Genomic DNA, 20816 nt, shown 5'->3' with positions numbered 1-20816 from the left:
AGATCAGCGACTTGTACGTCATTTATCGCTCTCACTTTCTCGGGGTCAGTCCGAATTCCATCCTCACTGATGACATGCCCAAGAAATTTCACAGTCCGTCTGAGGAAAAAACACTTTTTGGGTGCGAGCTTGAGGTTGTGTTCCTTAAGGCGAGTAAACACCATCTGCAGGCGTTGGAGTGCAACTTCCTCTGTGGGGGCAAACACCATCAGATCGTCGAGGTAACATAATAGGCTCATGAAATTCTGATCACCAAATATTGACATCATCATCCTCATAAATGTTGCTGGGCTGTTGCAAAGTCCCTGAGGGAGCCGGTTGTACTCGTGAAGGCCGAATGGTGAGGAGAATGCCGTGTACTTTTTGTCGTCAGGGTGCAAGGGCACATTGTAGTAGCCTGACGTCAGATCCATTGTGGAGAAAAAGGCATTTCCCCCAAGTGCGGCCAAAGCATCAGCTTGATGCGGTAGTGGGTAGGCATCCTTTATGGTTCTTGCATTAAGCCTTCTGAAATCAGTACATACCCTTAGTTCTCCATTCCGCTTCCATATGAGAACAAGCGCAGATGCATAGTCGCTAGTCGACTTCTGAATAATTCCTTTCTCTTCCATCTCGTTCAGAGTCGTCCTCAGTTTTTCATACTGACTTGGTGGTATACGTCTGTAGGGTAGACGGAACGGCTTATCATCAACAAGGTGGATACGATGTACAAACTCTTTGGCCTCTCCACAGTCCATCTTATGGCGAGAAAAGATTGACTCGAATTGTTCGATGATATGAAGGAGCTTGTCTTTACACTGCAGCGAAACCTCACATGACTTCAGGTCAATGTCTTGCAGTCCCAGAGCTTCCAATGCACGCATCATGTCCTCTTCTGACCTGGGTCGGACCTCTTTGATCTGTACACTCTGCACGTTGCACTTGACCTCCTCTGCATTGGGCAGGTCTTCCGCTGCGATACAAGGAGACACATCTGCAATTTTTCTGTTTCTTCTCAGCACCACAACTCTGTCCGTGGGATTAAAGACTTTAACAGGCACCCATCCATCTCCCCAGAGTGGAGTAACAACTCGTCCGACAAGGACTTGTCTGGGCGCAGCCTTAGATTGGGTTGGCTCAACGACCACTGTGCTGCCCGCTGATGCCCCGGCCAACTCAGGTAACTTGCCCCAAATAACGTACTCGGTCCGTGGATTCAGCGTCACGCAACTCTTGATCTTTACTGTCCCTACCTTGTCTGGAATGCAATCACCTCTCCATCTCTCTCTGTGTTGGAAAGCATTGACAGGAATTGACTGTGGTTATCGGACAGACCGTTGTCAGGAGTGGAAACTAATCTCCAATAGCCATCAGTACTTTTCAATTGAGTCAAAATATATTTGATGGCATTGCTGCCAAGGATCATCTGTTCTGTCTGGCCTGGCACCACCATTACTGGTATTATCATTTGGCACCCGTAAACTGTGACGTGAATGTCGTACATATCTCTGGGAGAAACTTGGTGTCCACCGCAGCCTACAATGACATAATCATCGGCCGTGTAACTCATCATATCAGGGAATTGCTGCAGGAGGTACTTAGCTGTGTCCTCACTTACTGTACAAGCCATCGACCCGCTGTCCAACAGCGCTCTGAAAGTGGGGCCTTCTTGCACAAGTACAGGTGTGTAAAACAGTTCGTCAGTCTCCGCTATTCTCTGAAACCCCTGAAAGATCAGCTTCTTCGATGGAGGTATCTTGTTGCTATACAACTCATAAATTGATTTATTGTCTTGCATGTCAGGCTTCACATTAGTGGTGGGAGGTATACTCAGTTGATCTGCACTGTTCTCCCCTAAGCGCAGATCAGTTAGTTTCCCTGAGGCAGCGGGACAACCTTCGTCACTGGACAATCACGTCGAGAATGCCCTGGGGCATGGCAGTGAAAGCAAAGGTTTTTGTCTCGGCAATGAGAGAGAGCACTGTGTTCGACTTCTTTGCAAATGATACATGGCTTGGCAGTGAAACCATTTATTCTGGCTCCAGGTCGCCTGGTTGGAGCTCCCCCTCTCTCTTGAAACTGGTTCGAGGTAACACGTATCAGAACTTTCTCCAACATACTAATAACGTCCGTTAGAGAGACATACTGTGGGCTCGAAGTCTGAGGTGGCTCGTCTGTCCGTAGTACAAGACAGTGACAGCAGTCTGTCACTGAAACTGCTCTTCTGTCCGGAGATAATGCTGTGAAGCGGATGCGATGGATTGTCCATGATTGACCTCAGCTTTTTCAGTGCCTGTCTCTCAGCTACTGTTGTTAGGCTGTCCAGCTCTTTGCCCACAACAGAGCTCGATTTCCTAGCCAGTTTATTGAGACGAGAGGCATCCTTCTTCTTGACGCTGCCTCCCCAACACGCTGCCGCATAGAAGAGGGCGCTTGCCACTACTGTCTCGTACAATATTTTCAGGAGCTTTTTGCAGATGTTGAAGGAGGCCAGCCTTCTGAGGAAGTAAAGTCGGCTTTGCCCTTTCCTACATAGAGCTTCTGTGTTGGCAGTCCAGTCCAGTTTGTTGTCCATCTGCACACCCAGGTATTTGTAGGTCTGGACAAATTACATATATACCAGTATATCGTATTTTCCTCACTATAAGGCGCACCTAAAAGCCTTTTTTTTTTTAAAAGCTGACCATGCACCTTATAATACAGTGCGCCTTATTTATGGATCAACATTAAGTCGCAAAGTCCAACTAACTTGCAGCCGCCGACTAGATTTTTCCCCGAACGCCAAGTAGTCCGCGGTGTATGCTGGGATTTATTTACCGGCGTTTCATTGGCTAACCAATGTGTCAATCATCATTTGAATCGATCCCTATTGGCTAAAGTTATTCGGAGGTCAAGGGGCGGATCGTTTTTATCATTTACAGGCTGGCATAGGGTTAAGCGGCAAAACAAAGCATGCAATTTGCCGAAAAAGATGTGTCAATCATCAGTTGAATCGATCACTATTGGCTAAAGTTATTCGGAGGTCAAGGGGCAGATCCTTTTTATCATTTACAGGCTGGCATAGGCTTAAGCGGCAAAACAAACCCTGCAATTGGCCGAAAAAGATGAATGTGAATAGCACGTAGTTGATGGCATAGAGAAAGCATTTTTTACTATTCTGTATTTGTAAATATTTTATTCTCCTGGATTTACTAAACTCACGGATATAAGAGGACCATGGCTGCACATTATTATTGAACACAACAACTTCGGTGAGCTACTCCGGCTATATATTTTCCCTTTATCTTGTTTCAGACTGAACTCAATGTTTCTGTGATAAGCGGTGCAGATGATGGATGGAATGGAGTGTCTATTTTTAAATTAAACTCAATTCCAAGTGTTTATTGTCATATGCACAGTAAAGTTGCGAGCGAAAAAGAATAGAAACTAAGGAATGGTTGGCATTTCTTGAATCCCAAGACTTTAACCTTCCGAATGATGGAACGATGCATTTGAGTGACATCGTACGAACACCGCATCCGCACGTGTTCTCGACACGTATTTGCGTCTTTGCAAGCTTTCGGAATGTTAAGGGGGTAATAAGTTTGACTGAACTATCTGACTGTTTTGTCGACGTTCCCATTGTAGCGCCTTATACTCCGGTGCGTCTTATGTATGTCAAATATAGGACCAAAAACTATTTTTTCGGCCTTATAGTGCGGAAAATACGGTTTATATATATATATATATATATTTATATATATATATATATATATATATATATATATATATATATATATATATATGTATATATATATATGTATATATATGTATATATATATGTATATATATGTATATATATATGTATATACATATATATATATATATATATATATATATATATATATATATATATATATATACATATATATATATGTATATATATATATATATATATATATATATATATATATATGTATATATATATATGTGTATGTGTATGCGGGTGTGTGTGTTTGTATTCTATATATACAGTCTTTTGACTTTCTTTTTTTCCCCACTACCATCCAGCCATTTTGATATTGTTGCTACCTTAGATACCATCTATTGTTGTCCCAGTTTTAGCTCCAACCCTTTGGTCTTTCCCACCTACAAATCAATAGAACCCTACCATTCTACTCCCATTGCTCTTTGTGGGCGTTCAACTCATGCTGCTTCACTGTTGCATCGCCAGTAGGCTTTGACCTATGGATCAGTGATTTTATATTTTAAATCCATGATATATTTATACTTTATACAATTGCAGTGCAGCATTTATTTTGCATTTTTTAACCAAACAATAATTTCAAATCACTGGTGATAAAAAGTGTAGTGTTATACAGTGTTTCCCATATGTAGGTAGATACTCGCAAGCCGCCAGGGTTTAATTCACCCCACCAGTCTCAATAAATTGTATCACTAACCCCTTAAATTCACCTAAAATTCCATTTCAAAACATACCCAAAGTAAATGAAATGCTTTTGTTGAACCGTTGAACTGAATATGCACAGTTTTGGTCTCTTTTGAAAGGTAACACAGATTGGTCCCCAATTAAAAAAATAATCACTACAAGTGCTACTAGCATTGAGTAATCTAAGTTGGTTCACAAAGAAAAATAAAGATATTTATTATGAGCACACATTCATCATAGATGTAGCTTCTTGATATAGCTCAAAAAATGCACTAGATTGAGGCGTTGAATTTAAAATGTACACAATTTTCTTTCGGGGTACCTTCCAAGCCTGTCCACCAATGTAATGGGAAACACTGTAATGGCAAATGTTGCAATTAAGAGATATTTACGCATCAGGTGTGAGGGCAATTGTATTACCTTAAACAGCGCAACTGTAACTTCAGTTTAAGTAGAATGAACTCGGGATGGGTGTTCCCTCAAATGTTCTTTGGTTGCATTGAAGTCAGCAAATACAACTACATTAGATGGTTTGCTTTAAGAGTAGTGCCTGGCTTTGGCAACATCCAGGTCATTGATTGACAAGATGCTGCTCATTTTTCTTTTGGGCTTCTCTCAGCATCGTATTGTGGGCTCGATTAAATCTGTTGGCAAACCTGATCTGGGCCACTAGCTGTATGTTTGACTCATCTGATGTAAATATTCTTTCCATTCACGGTTCACGGATCCCTTAAAAGCATGGGTCGTCGGGGCACCAATGAGGACGCAACCCTGGATAGTCTTCTCCACTGTTGTCGGTGCCTGGCCTGTTCTTAGGTCGTGGCAAAGTTGACACCAGCACCTTCCTTAATGTTGTCGGACCAGTTCTTTTTCGGTCTTCCTCTCCTCCCGCCCTCTTGGACTTTGTCCTGGAGACTTATTTTGGTCAGTCCTGATAATCTTGTGACTTGACTATACCACAGAAGTTTCTGTCTGCGCACAGTTGACAACAGTTCTTCGTAGGGTGAAATGAAATGAAATGATCTGCATTTCTATAGCGCTTTTCAAGTCAATGACTTCCCAAAACGCTTTACAATGTGCTTCACATTTCCCAATAGCAGCCACCTGCTTATTGGGGGCATTAGGGGTTCAGTGTCTTACCCAAGGACACTTCGACATGCAACACGGAGGAGCTGGGATTCGAACCTGAGGGTCCAATGTGCCCTATGATGATGTTATGCACCGTTTTTTTTTGTCACATGGGCTAAGTAGCGTATACCTAGAAGTTTCCTGTAGCATTGTATCCCCATGGCCTGGATTTTCTCTTCCAAGCGTAAAGAAAAGTGGGTGTAACCAGCACTTGCATGAGCCTGACATTTGATTTCACTTTTATGTTCTTTTCTCCCCAGATGGGTATAAGTGGTGCAAGTGCTGCTGCTGTTGTTGTTGTTGTTGTTGTTGTTGTTGTTGTTGTTGTTGTTGTTGTTGTTGTTGTTGTTGTTGTTGTTGTTGTTGAGACACTCAAGGCGCCTAAGGTAATCCTTAGTAGCGCTAGACCCGCTCGTGGGAGGCTCCGTAGTTCTCCGAAGGAGAGGGGGCTGCGACTGTCCTGTGCCGGCAGGCCTAACGGGGTGTGACCCAAGCAAACCAAGCATACGAAGTAAGTCCTTAGTACGTTCGGACAGGCCGGTGCATGATTTATGGAAGCCCCGTGGGCAGGTAGTACAGGTGGTTGGGGTGTGGTCGCAGCGAATGGTTTGAAAGCACCACTGGCATTTGGACTGGGGGCCAGGGTTGCTCTCGAAGTCGCCCGCCCTAAGAAGAACAGAGAGAGGAGAGTAGAAGAGAGAAAGAGAGGGACAGATAGAAAGAGAGAAAGACAGACAGACAGAGTAAAATGCAAAAAAGGGGAAAAGAGAGTTAGAGAGGTGGGGAGAGAGTAGGGAAGAGGGATAGAGAAAATGAGAGACAAGAGTGAAAAGGCGGAAGAGAGAAAAGGAGAGACAAAGAAGGAGAGAGGACCAAGAAAGATAGAAAGAGCGAGTCTGAGTGGATTGGGTTGGATTCGTAAGGCTCTCCCGGGAGAGAGCCCTTCGCAGGACACCACGGGAAGGTTCCTAGTCTTTGTCCTGCAGTGCTGCTGTGGTTTGAACTATCATGGCCATGATTTCTGGTAGCGACCCCTCTTCTGATATGGCAGCTCCAAGATATTTCAATTTGGTGACAGGTTCTAGCCTTCTGTGGTTGATGGTGATTTTGTGGTGATACCTTGGGGATTGTTGGTCATTATTTTTTTTTAATTTTTATTTCCATCCCAAACTGGGGGAGATGCATTGTCCAGGTGATTGACCAGATCTCTGAGTTCCTGTTCGTCTTCCGCCAATCCAGCAATATTATCAGCAAAACGGAGGTTAGTGAAACTGATTGTACCTTCATGTTGCTCTAAAGCTTCAGACATGATCCTCTCCAGGAAAATGTTAAATAAAGTTTGGGAGAGAACGTAGCCTTGTCTCACATCGACTGTGGTTCGTAACCACACTCCAATCGTACAACTGATCACTACAGCACTGTTGGCATTGGCATACAGTTGTTAAATGGTCTGAACCAGCTTCTGGCCCATGTTGTACTTTCGCATAGTAGTCCATACAGCGGCTTGCCATACTCTGTCAAACGCCTTCTTGAAATCAACAAAAAACGTGATAGAGGTTTATCTGGTATTGTGAAACTTCTCACATAAGTTTTGCATATTAAAAATCTGTTCTTTGGTGCTCCTTCCCCCTCTGAAACCTCTCAGCCATGCAAGTAAAGTTTCTATGAACACCTGAAAAATTGACTGAGTGTTAGAAAACAAAAAAATGTTGTAAAACAATTTAACAAACAAAAAAAAGGAATCTTATGAAGTGCAACTGCGCACACAGATGTTTTTGAGATATACTCCTGGAGATGTGCCTGTTTTTTGTTGTTGTTTTTGTTTATAGTTCCCTCGTGCTCTGTGAGTTTTTTTTATTCATTAGTGCATAAATGGGTCACATCTGCATTTTTTTATTGTATTTACTTTGATTTATAAGCCATTTTATTATTTACGCTTTTTTGTCCTTCTAAGTTTTAGGTGGGAAGCACTTTGTCACTTTTTCTGATCAGAGTGCACTTAACCAGCAGTCTTAACTCCGAAGGCTATAAATCTAGACTAATCTGGTGCACACTTCACTAACTTATGAGTAATTAGTGCGCATATTTTTTTTTCAATGTCATGGCCTCTGCTTGCCTGTTGCTTGGGTGCAATATTATTCTAAGGTAAAGAGCATCATTAACATTTTCCCACCCAGAAAGTAGCATAATTGGCAGCACAAATACAGTACATCTTCAAAAGTTAAATTACGAATGCAACCTGAGCGCTGATAGAAATATCTCTGTCACAAGTAAATTTCAAACTTTGTATGATAAATGTTGATGTAAAAACTTTTATAAGTTCCGCACTGTCTCTCACATCTGCAGACATGAATAATAATAAGCACACTTTTATTTGATTTTCTTACCCACGCTCTCCTCTCACATTCTTTTTTCTCTCTTCACATATCCAATTCTGCTCTGTCTCCATCCATCTTTCCCTGAAATGGGCGACTGATGCACATAATTTCCATGCAGTTTGTTTAATGTATGCTGATGATAATGGTCTATCGACCCGCTCCTCGACAGACATATCCATTTTCCTCTCTTATTCCCTCCATGCATCATCTGTTCAGATTTTGGGGGGAACCAAACGCCAAATAATGGAATTTTTGGTCCTCTTGAAAGATTAAAAATGGTACTAACAGATCATTGGCCTTCAAAGTGGTGACAATTGCTTCCAACTCATACTTTTTTGAATTCTTTTTTGCAATACAAAAATAGATTTTAACATAATCTTCAATATGAACGGTAAACGGTAAATAAAATGTATCAAAATAAACCATGAACACTGAACAGTAATTAAAACAAGGTTGGATGCACTCTGTAAAGAGAAAGGTATTGAATATTTGTTTCTGATACTACTGACAACAGATTATGTGATATCATATACTAGAGGAAAGATTGGGCTTAAAAAAATCCTGTCCAACCGTGCCCGTGGGTATATATGCACGAACCCAACCAGTTAACTTGATTTGAGGGATCGAGTCCGAAGTAAACCTGGCGTTTTACTTTGGCGCCGAAGTAATAGCGATGCTTCGCTTTGGCGCTGTGCGTACTTCAGGGCCATAGGGTGCGTATTTCGGGCTGGGTTCGAGCCCAGGCTCAAGATCTCACCACTTTCATATACATCCATCCATCCATTATCTGCACTACTTGTCCTCAGTTTGGTCGCGGGGCTATCATATACAATAGCCTCTATACTCCATTAGTATAGCCATTAGCTTCCCTGCATTATTTAACTCCCTTATATAAGCAGGGAATGCTACTTAATAGAAGCAGAACCACTAGTCAGCACTACTATCATTTTGAGACTTACCCTATTATATGTAACCCCCATTAGATCAGAAATAATCGTACTAATAGAACTTTACTTTTACAACTGTCTTGTATGACCACCTGCTCACTGTGGCTTTGAGGGAAGTGTGTAATAATGAAATTCTTAAAATGTCTAAGTTTGAGATCAACAATTTTATTTTTTGTGTGTCCCAATGATTCCAGCATTTAAGTGTGATATTGACAGAAAGTTAAATCGTCATTCTTACTGCAGCCCCTCATGATTAATAAAATTTTTAAAAAAATTATTTGACAATATTGCCCCTTGATGCTTAATGGCAGCTGCATGTGGGTTGTACCTTCACCATTAAAGCTAAGCTGAGCACAGCCTCAAAAAAGGCTCCATAGTCTCAGCAACACTCTAATTTGTGGTGGCAGAGTACAGTGAATATGAGTTATGCGCACTAAAGTGTTTCAACACTTTAATGCGCATAACTCTCTTCAGCCAAAACCCCAAAGGATGGATGAAACCCATTGTGAAATCCTGAATACTATGTTTGTTGTAAGGCTGTGGTATTCCCTTACAACAATGCATTGACATCAAGGACATTGACTTTAGATGGACATAGTTGTCATTTTTAGGAAGGTGGATCACAAACTACAGTTCCAAGCTTTCCTGCTTAGGTCATTTCAGAGGTGCTGGGGAGCAGGGTCTTTCATGACATTTAATGCAAAATTCAGGAATAGGGTCATTATATCTAATAATTATCACAATACTGTTTAGTTGAAAGGTGGGTGATGTACTAAAATGATCATAATATGGTACAATATCTCATGTAATAAAAACACTTTATTTAAGGGGGAGTGGATAATATTGTTTTCAATAAAAGATAACCCAATAAAATGCCTCGGAAAGTGGTACGATTCATCTCTGGGCGAGAGGGGCAGCGTTCTCAGGACAGTGGAGCAGGCTAATAAGTGGCTGCAAAGGATTGAGCGATTAGGACTACCAGGCAAGTTCAAGACTTGGTTGTTCCAGTATGGTCTGCTACCAAGACTGCTGTGGTTGCTAAAGATCTATGAAATCTCTATGACTGCGGTTGAAGGAATAGAGAGGAGGGCAAATAAACATCTCCGCAGGTGGCTTGGTGTTCCACCAAGCTTCACATCATTAGGGCTTTACATCAGATCGGGGCAGCTGCAGTTTCCCCTGTCTTCAGTAGTGGAAGAGTTCAAGGTGGCCAAGTGTAGGGCGGTCATGATGCTCAAAGATTCTAGCGACGAGATGGTTAGGGGCGCGGGCGTGATTACAAGATCGGGGCGTAAATGGGCAGCAGACGGCCAAGTACATCAGGCAGAAGGCAGGCTGAGGTTGAAAGATCTCATCGGAAATGCATGCGCAGGGCGTCAGGGATTAGGGTCTACTCATTTCCAGCAATGGTCAAAATCTGATCCAAGGCAGAGGAGAGACATGGTGCAGGCCGAGGTCCGTCAACTGGAGGAGGAAGGCAGGTGGTCCAGGGCGGTGGAGCTTGGAGTCTAAGGAGCCTGGACAAAGTGGGACCTACCAAAGCGAAGGATCACCTGGCCAGAACTCTGAAGGTTGGAACCGTTCCGGATCTCTTTCTTGCCCCGGTCAGTGTACGATACTCTTCCAACACCAAACAACCTGTACAGGTGGGGGTTGAGGGAGGACACAACGTGCAGGCTATGTGGTGGGAGAGGGAACTGGCGCATATTCTGCCAGGATGCCAGATTGCTCTTAGCCAGGCAGATACCGCTGGCGCCATGACAAGGTCCTCGGTGCACTGGCTTACCTATTAGAGCAGGAAAGGCGGAAGAAGCACCAACCTCAACCCGGTCCAACACATTCCATCCAGTTCGTCAGGGAAGGAGAGAAACCAGCATCCTCCAAGAAGACCAAAAAGAGCCTCCTGCAGACAGCACCAGCGTGGGAGATGAGGGTAGACCTGGGAAGGAAATTACACTTTCCCCAGGTAGTCCAAACTTCCTTGAGGCCAGACATTGTGATTTGGTCAGAAGAGGCTAAGAAAATCATCCTGATTGAGCTAACTGTACCATGGGAAGAAGGATGCAGCGAAGCCCATGAAAGGAAAAACACCAAGTATCAAGAGCTGGTCCAACAGTGCAGGAACAAGGGATGGCAGATCTGGCTATTCCCAGTGGAGGTCGGTTGCAGGGGCTTCCCAGCACAGTCTGTATGGGACACATTAACATCTCTGGGAATAAGTGGAAGGGAGAGGAAGGCAGCTGCCAAAAGGGTGGGGGAAGCTGCGGAGAGATCCTCTTGTTGGCTCTGGAGTAGGAGAGAGGAGTTTAGCTGGGGACCAGGGCAAGATGGGCAGTGACTGGCCATCACTGCCGGCCCGCCAACTTGAGGGCGTTGTGGTTAAGGGTCGAAACGCCCAGTGACTGTTGGACACCACCTGACGACATCTTCTCCTGGTTGAAGGCTACAGTCACTGTTCGAGTGACTGCAGAAGTTGCACTGATTAGAAGTGTGCGTAATAGTTTGTAATACAATTAGCAATGTCACATTATGTTTTGTTTCTGGTTTCTCATATCACTGTCTTGTGTAGTTCACAATGTTGTGTTATTTTAGTTTTTTTGAAGGCGACATAGAAAAATCTTTCTTAAAATTATACTGCTCCAATATTTACGTGTGTTGTGTGTTTCTAATTGTACAGATAGACACTAGAGACGGAAATTGTAAAATTCTTAAACTAAACCTCCTCATGCAAACATTGTATTTGTAACAAATAGTGTGCAAGTGTTAGGGAACAGATAAGGAATAAATAGAATGAATTTGTCTTCCAGAAAATAAATATGAGAATCACAAATTATCACCAACAAAACAACTTTTCATCAAATTGAACATAAAAAAGATGACGTAGAAATAAATCCATGTGAGGTAATTCAAGAAATATATGCAACAAAAACCGCAATGACCAAGATTTGTTCAAACGTTTTTTTCAACACAAACGTCATCTCAGAATAGAATGCATTTTCAAAAAAACAACCAGTTAGAGCAAATATAAGAAAATTATATCATAGACCCAATGCAATGATGAACTGAAATGATTTATGATAAAAGAAAGATTTAAAATGTCTTCAAAACCGAGGTAATAAACACTTACAGAATGGTAAAATAATAGTAAAAACAAAATATGAACGTGGTTTAATTTTATTTAATTAATATCGTTTTTATTTTCTTGTTTCGGCTTAATTTAGTAGTATTTTCTATTATTTATCTGCCTCTACTGAACTCTAGTCTATTAGTCTATCTATCTATTTACCCTGGTCATATCCCTCGAGAAGGGTGACAGACAGCAAGACAAACATATACAAAAACAAAGAAAATAAAAAAAGGGAAAAGTAGCAAAAACAAACTCAAAAATTTTAGGACCATGGCCAACCCAAATGCCCAAATACCCAAACAAGTTAAGCACCTCGGCAACCAAGTTGGTCATGCTTTCGTCCCTCCAGATGAAACGGGACACTAGAAAGCAGCCATGTCACTCGGGTTTGGGTGACACAACACAGTCTTTTTTTCAATAGCAGGGACAGCTTTCACTGGTTTACCCCTGCCGCATCATACGGGTGCCCTGCCCATCGCTTAGAACAGGTCTAAACATCCCACTATCCTTTCTCAACTCCACTCATTCCTATCACCAACAAACTATTGTTGGTATTATTAGTAAACTATTATTAGAAACTCGAAATAACCTGAATACGATTTTAGAGTGATTTTATGCAATAAACTTAATCTAGAAAGGTATTTTTATTTTTTCCTGCAAAATGTTCGAACATAATCTATGGACAAAAGAGTTGGCAGTGGAACAAATTCAAATAGAATGTGTCTTCAGCGTTTTAACTGGAATTCTGTTTTTAATATTGTGACATGACATGGCTTTTTAAACTTAGAGATATTGCATGTTTCATTGCTTTCAGCATTCCAACTTTTATTAATAATCAACAAATGTGTGTTGAAACAGCTACCAAGCAATATTATCTTCATCATTTCCCCAGCTTGCTCAGGATGAAGGAAGTCCATTACGAGGCTTTGGTGTGGTGGAGTATGCGAGTGCGGAGCAAGCAGAGTCGGTACTGATTCAGATGGACAGAAAACTGGTGGGAGGACAAGAAGTCCGCCTGTCACTCTGCACCCCCGGCACTTCAGGGAGAAGCACCCTGGCTGCACTTATTGCTGCCCAGGGCATGGTGAGTAAGAAGTGCACTGAGAAACAGAGTTACAGGACTTTTTTGGTATTAAAGTTTTTAGCCCATAAATGACTGATGCGTTTAGAAATTCTAATGACTGTATTAAAAATGTCACGAACTGATCGATTTGCAACAGTGAATAAGGATGTAATTTACTTACTGATCCCTCCCTAAAAAATGTGTTTTATTTGTCATGTTAGAGGCATGTACAATGTGGCAGTAATAAAAGTGCTGTGTATAACAATAGCAACATTGAAAAAAATTGCTGATTTATTTATTTTTTGTGTATTCCATTAAAGTCTCAAATCCAATAACTCGGGTATACATTTTAAAAAAAGATTATGTAGGCCTATCCAATTTTTCTTGATTGCACCTAATATTTTGTTGTATATTTGTTTATAAATAGAGCATTTCAACCAACGGGTTGTGAAACATTTGAAATATATATATGTATTTATGAAACAAATTTAAAGTAAAAAAACAAAATAATAATAAAATCTCCTGTTTTTACACTAAACTTGAGTATTTGCACAAAACTAAAAATTCTAAAGGGCTAGTAGTTCAGAAGTGTTTTTGCATAAAATCTACCAAATATCTTGAATGAAATTATTGCATAATAATGGAAATTGCAAATACAGAATCTATTTGAATGTTGTCCATGAGCGTAATACACATAAATGCTTCATGAAAAATATAACTTTTATGGGAACACAAAGTGGAACAATGGGAATAAGAGTGGCACCAAAACAACAGCACATTTATTAGTTATTAGTGCTAGGTTTTTGTTTGGCGGGTGGATTAAAACACCTCATTGACTGTATGAGGCCCATGAGCTATAGTTTGCCCTATCCTGGATTAAAGGATGATTTATTCATTTACTTGCTTGTTTTTGCTTTCATTTTGTTGTTGTTGGCAGTGATTATGAATTTATATACTGTTTGGGAACGTAACGGTGCATTCGCAATGATCGCGTCAAGGATTTAGGGCTAGGACCTTAACTTGGCCTTTTGGCTGAGAATAAGTGTCCCGGCTCCTAGGCTTTGTAGCGTATTGTGAACTGACCGATAATGAACAATGAAGATAGAACAATAACCCTTAAAAACCCCAAAACCCCATTTGTTTAAAAATTGGGAATTAGGTAAGGCATAGAATACAGACTCAAAATGAAGAAAAAAAACAATGCAAAAATAGGAATAAACCCCCTATAATCTCTATACACTGTAATACAAATTCGGAATTTTATAGATGGGTATATGGTTCTCAAAATATTTAAATTTAACTGTGGGCTCAGCTGGTGCTCAGATTCTCACAGCTTCTTCTAAATGTGTCTCTTTATTGTTTGGTAAGCAATCAGTCAGCGTTCGGATGAACTACAGTTAGACACATTGCTCATTTAAGAAACCCCCATGGCTGCCGAAGTCCTTGTAGCTGTGGTATCCTATCAAACACGGCAATGTGACAGTGAAGTCTTGACATAATAATTACCGCTCTGATGACTGATTAGTCTCCTCCATTGTCTACCACAGTTTGAAACAAACACCCACTCACAGCCCATGCCAGAATGAGCAAAGCTTAGCAGCAACAAAACAAATTGCCAGTTGTTATCAAAGGGCAAATCCTGCTGTTACCTTTATTTAAGTATTTGAGGAATATATAATGATTTTCTGTACTATGACTTGCGCCCGAACGTCCAATCTGCTGGCCAAATGTTGTAGGTGTTTTAGAAATAATAACTGCTGAATAAGAAGGTGCAGAAGGTGAAAGTTTAATATGGCTGACAGAATGCTATTCTGTATGAAATTTATTCTGCGCATTCATTTTGTATGCTTATCATAGCACAATGCTTTGCCGATGAAATTTATAGTCACGCACCAGTTCATATCTTACTTTTAAATATTCAATTTAGATCTTTTTGTTTTGATTAGCAACGTTGGTGGAAGCCCAGATTCGCGCAGATCGGCCAACACCCCTTGACTTGAGATCTCTGATGCTAATTCATATCACAGTCTCTTTAATACTTTATTGTGTACGGACACCTGCTCTCCGTTCTACTACATCTTGCTAAGACTCTGTCCCGCTCTTTTGTCATGCCAAAGCCTTTGTTCTCTCTCTTTTTCTCTCTCCCGCTCTCATTTTCGCACAGCTTTTTTTCCGCAGGGCTTTGGTCAGTGCGTGCCCTCACCAAAAAAAAAAATCATCAACTAATTTAAGATAGGTGCTGAGTTTCAATTTGTCCTCTCTTTTGCTTGATCTTTCAGTCTGCAGAGCTTTAATCAAGGAACGCCCCAACCAAAAAAACATCAACTAATTTAAAATAGGTACTGAGGTACTCACTTCCTCTCTCTCTCTCTCTCTTTCTCTATTTCTCTATTTCTCTCTCTCTCTCTCTCTCTCTCTCTCTCTCTCTCTCTCTCTCTCTCTCTCTCTCTCTCTCTCTCTCTTGAATTCGGTAAGTTGTCAAGCCCGCTCTAATGAAGGCCACAGGGAAAAAAAGTGTGACACTACTTTGTAGATTTTCACTTTTCACAGGTGGTTCTGGTCCCCATTTATCGTGAACACCGAGGGATCTTTGTGCCTTTACCTGTGAGGTTTTTTTTTCTCATATCGAAAAAATAAAAAGTTGAAATAAACATTTGTGATTTCATGACAAATCAACATCCAGCCCTTTCTTTAAATATCCCATGAAGCCATTATCCGATTGGTCATTGAGATTGTATATGCCAGGCACCAGATGGCCTCCTCTGCCTCCTTGCGCGGTGATTCTTGCTTTAGATTCTTGCTTTAGATTCTTCACAGCTTTTCTTATCCCCCTAACACCTTAACGTGTGTGTGCATGTCCATGTGTGGGCCAAATAGATTGATGCATTTTGTCCATTTTATTTAAATATTTCCAAATGAAGGTAGAATGGATAGAACATTTTCTTCCATCTTGTTTCTGCTTTGGAGGGCGCTCTCGTTCACACATTAAAACACGCATTCTGGTAAAAAAAAACGAGTAAATATACAGTACACAACTGTGCATTTATTTTCCTGATTATATTACTCTTGCTCTGACAGGCCAACTACATCTGCACTGCATCACTGTAAGTGTTGCGTGCGTGTTGCTAGTGTGACAGGTTGTCAAATAGGGTTGACCTGGGCAACATTCATGCTTTTACCCAAAGGTAAATTAATTCAATATGGGTCGATAGTTTGAAGTTTCATTTACACTATTCAGTGTAATGATAAATTCATTGAAATTAGAAAAAGTGTAAAGAAGGGGTCACCAACCTTTTTGAAGCTACTTTTTGATACTCATCATGCATTTCTCAAATACCTTATGCTATTCTTATGTTGTCAATATGTTATCACCTGGTTGTAATTATTAGAAGTTAAGTCAACCAATAAAACATCAAGTCAGTTAATAACCACATTTACTAGAAAATCACAATGACTCTTCTTAGGGGGAAACACACATGCACTATGTTGGAGACCCTTGGTCTAAAGAAATGGACAGCCTGTTTTTTTGGAAGGAACCATTAACGCCACACCAACATGTGGCCAAAGCTGTGAAATAAAAAGATGATCGATTGCTCACTAAGGAAGTATATTTTTTTTGCAAGTTAATGGACCGACATTGACCTGTGATCCTATTTATATCTTGCACTGCAATTTAGGACAGTAAACTTCATTCATCATGTTGGCCTGTTAGGTCACCAAGGAAGACTAAAAACAATAACATTGTCTTACTTAATGAAATACTGGTATGTTTTACAAGTGGCTTTAAGACAGTAAGAAAAAAACGTTTATGAACGCAGGGATGTCACAGTTTTTCCTGCAGGTCTGTGTTATGTCTTGTTGTTTTTTTTCATTAAACCACTTTCTCCCTTTATAACCATCTTTTTCATTTACTCCTTCCCTTTTCTTTCTCTGTGTGCCCAAACCTATCTAGTTTAAAATAGCTTATCTTGATGATGCAAATAAAAGCAATCATGGCAACATCCACCACTGAGCACTAATCTTCATATCAAACAAGCTGTGTATTTTAATTTGCCATTCACACACTTACTGTACTGTTCTTCATCTTTTCCCTCCGTTTTATATATATATATTTTTTGTCTCCCTTCAGATTTTAAGTAGCAGGAAAGGCCTGCTGCCGGATCCAAACCTAACTCAGCTGTTGACCAATATGACAAACCCTGCAGCCTTACAGATCCTCATGAGGCCGTACCACTCTGGAAAAAGAGGTGAGATGGTGTGCTGTCTCCAAAATACTACACAGTCATACTTTAAAAAAAGATTAAATGCGGAGACAAAAAATATGTTGGTTGCGGATAATTTTGCTCATCATACGTACTTTCCTCATTAATTCTCAAACCACCCCCGTAAAGAAACATGAATTGTGCCAAAAAATAAGTAGTTATTTAGGGAAAGTCAGAGGTAAAAACAGTTCTCTATATCTGTACTGGTTTATCATGATTCTTGTCACATGGAAAACCTCTTGTGAATAAATTTCCCCCCCAATTCGCCCCAGGGATCCATTTCACAAAGCAGATGTAACTCAAACCAGAGCTAGACGGGTAACTGTAATAGTTTCACAAAGAGGGGTTACTTCAAATTTCAGCCAGTTACAATGGCAACAGTGTCTTCAAAACAGACCTGCTCAGTGGCAGTTTTTTCTTCAATGAACATTGTGCTTTTTTCTGTCTTTACTTGCTTTCAGCCACATAGAATGTCCATCCATCCATTATCTGCACCGCTTATCCTCAGTAGGGTCGCGGGGGTGCTGAAGCCCAACCCAGTTGTCTCCGGGCAGTGGGCAGGGGACACCCTGAACTGGTCGCCAGCCTTTCGCAGGGCTCACAGGGACAGACAATTCGCTTGCTCATTCACACCTAGGGACAATTTGGACCAGCCAATTAACCTGACATGCATATTTTTGGAATGTGGGAGGAAACCGGAGTGCCCAGAGGAAACCCACACAAGCACGGGGGAGAACATGCAAACTCCACACAGGAGGTTTGATCTTATGACCTCAGAACTGTGCCGAACACACGCTAACCACTGCTCCGCAGTGCTGCTCCACTTAGAATGTATGATTTCTTTATTCAGTCAGATATGAGATTTTGCATAGCACCACATAGTTCTGCTTTATTTTATTTACCAAACAAATGTCAATTGTTTTTTCTTAAAACTGTATTTTACCAAAATAAAGTACATACATTCAAAATATTTCCCATGTGAATCAGGGATAATAAATTCAAATAAAACTTGAATAGTTCTTTGAAACCTTTTACAGTAAATACATTATAATTTCAACACAACTAACATGACTAATTTTTCATCTATACGTGTCACCCAAGCCTTTCTTTATAACATGCACAAAATCTTTGAGTTATTTCTTTAAGGTAAAGATTTTGCGTGTTATATTTGAATAAATACGGTACAGTTTCAGTGAAAGACACTTCAAATCCTTCTGAGAATCACATTTGTTGTGCAGTGTCGTGAGATTCTTTGTCAAGCAATTATTTTAATGCACTCATTAAACTTGTGAAGTCTCTCAAGGGTTTGTTTGTGTTATGCATGGCAGCATTGCAGAAAGAAATTCCCTTGTCAATGTAAAATGACAATTGAGCTCACAACATGAATATTCTTCTGAGCTCATACTTTAAGCAGTTCTATTTCTTCAAGTAGTTTGGAATATAATCAAAGACTCCCTGAAGAGTCTGCTCCCTTGTAGCGAGTTTGTTATTTGATTAATAGTTAATCAGGTATTAACAGGAAATTGTGTGACATTAGCAGGACAAATGAGAGCCGGAAAAAGAGAAGCTGGGGGTGGAGGAGCTCTCTTTGAAGAGGAGCAGACAGTAGGCCTAAAATTAGGGCTTTGATTAAATGTTAAACTTTGGCTACCTATTGCGGCGGAAATCATTGCTTATTTTTAAGTGGAGGTTGCATGTTGCAGACTTACACAATGTAAAAGTCACACTCCACTATTTAAAATTTGCTTTTGTCTTAAAATCAGATGTGACTGGAATTTAGGCTTCAAAACAAGTAGGGGCGTTGTCTGTGGCAGGGATGAGTGTGAAAAGTGTCACTCACGTTTCTTAGTTTGTTTATTTATTTATTATATTTTTACAGGGAAGTATGGCCGACACATGAACCTGCCGTTCTTCAGGCCGCCACTCACCGCAGCTCTTCTTACACTAGGGAAAGCTCATCAGGTTCAGATAACATTAACATTTGTAGTCTGAAGACCTTGTTGAAAATAAGGAGTATTCTCTCACCTGGCAGAGTGCTATGTTTGGCAGTGGACTCGTTCTTCAGAACCTCTTGCAGATGCAGATGGCTCAGAGGCAACTGTTACACATGAAAGACAAGTGCATCAACAGCGTAAGACCCCTACATTTTAAGCGGTTCCATTTTTCCTATTTTAACACGAAAAGCATTGAGGCGACTAAGTGTTGAAACCCCACTTGGGTTGGTGCAGAAACAAAATGCAGAAAGACAGATTGGTATCGAAAGCGTTTGACTTTTACTTCGGGCTGGGTTCGGTACACAGGACGTCAGGTGGCGAGGCAAAGATTGTGATCCAAGAGGCAGGCGAGGGATCGTTGTTCCAGTAATCCCAAGCAGTGGATGCAACAATCCAAGAAATTGTCGGGCGGTATTGAGACCCAGAAGGGCAGGCAAGGGTTCAGTACACTGGAATAACAAAAAGCTGAGTAAAAATTGCTTGCGCCATTGCAAGAAATAACAAACTAGCACAAAGTAAAGGGGACAGAGACTTTAAATAGTGACAAGACAGAGTCATGAAAGGACGATCGCACATTTGAGCAGGAAAATTGAATCTGGCAAAACAAGGTAAGGTGAAGAGAGAAAGAAGGGAGATAAGAAAGAGAGAGAGCGAGTGAGGGAACCTCCATAGACTCAGGACTCTGAGTGCAGGAACATGAAACCAAGTAACTTAAAATTAAAAAAAGATTTTGTTGGTGATTGCTGCCACAGCATTCCACTTGTCTCTTAAAATGAAGCCAGGGCTCCTAACATTTTTTGAGACTTTGGAGGGATGCCTTCCTACACCTGCATCCTGGATGGAATAACTGGCAGACGGTTTTGTCAAGTTGTACATGCACGTTGCCCAATCACGATACAATTGACTATACACTTATTTAATTTATTATTATAAGCTTGTAGCTTTTTCCTTCCACGTCCTTAGGTCTCCAGCCTGCTGGGGGATCCATCCAGGGTTCTGATGCAGAAAACATTACCGCTCCAGGCTCCACGCCTCATAGCAGTTGGGAAAGGACTCCTGGGAGACTCCCCCTCAGGTCAGTCGACTGCCTATAATGTAAACTTGGAAGTGTAATTACAAATCAGTAATGAAAACAGGTTTGCTAAAGGAAAAACACATTTTTTTGTGTTTTACTGCTTACATTAATTGCTTTTCGTAATTTATGATTTATTTAATACCATGTGAGTCAGCAATGTTTAGCCTATTAAGGTATATACTGTTTTGCTTCCGGGCCGTGAAACAACTTTCAATTTGAAGTCATTGATTTAAATAGAATGTCTTCTAAGTAATCCAGTACAATAAAAATATTTATCAGACACATTGTTTTCCTATTATGAGCATTGTTTGGATATCCTTTACGTTATATACCACTGAAAAGGTAAATTATGATTTTTGTAACTTTTTGTTATACATTTTTACATTGTCTGCAACATTAATTTTGTGATTAGTAATCAGAGCATTTACTGTTGT

The 20816-nt window shown here is 40.7% G+C and overlaps 1 protein-coding gene across 3 annotated transcripts in view; it reads left to right on the top strand.

The window, feature by feature from the left end:
• The window catches only part of raver2 (ribonucleoprotein, PTB-binding 2), a 71031-nt gene that overhangs the window by 31799 nt on the left and 18416 nt on the right, over positions 1–20816 (top strand). For all 3 annotated transcript variants that reach the window (XM_088350438.1, XM_088350437.1, XM_088350436.1), the window contains exons 5-9: positions 12881–13072; positions 17181–17298; positions 19193–19275; positions 19346–19444; positions 20271–20382. In XM_088350438.1, the coding sequence (XP_088206564.1) occupies positions 12881–13072; positions 17181–17298; positions 19193–19275; positions 19346–19444; positions 20271–20382 (604 nt within the window). The remainder of the gene's footprint in view (positions 1–12880; positions 13073–17180; positions 17299–19192; positions 19276–19345; positions 19445–20270; positions 20383–20816) is intronic.

Source organism: Urocampus carinirostris, chromosome 12, assembly GCF_059441175.1.
Source record: "Urocampus carinirostris isolate Australia breed hairy pipefish chromosome 12, RoL_Ucar_1.0, whole genome shotgun sequence".
Classification (NCBI taxonomy): domain Eukaryota; kingdom Metazoa; phylum Chordata; class Actinopteri; order Syngnathiformes; family Syngnathidae; genus Urocampus; species Urocampus carinirostris.
Note: the sequence above shows the minus strand (reverse complement) of the source record. Positions and strands in the feature narration are given on the sequence as shown.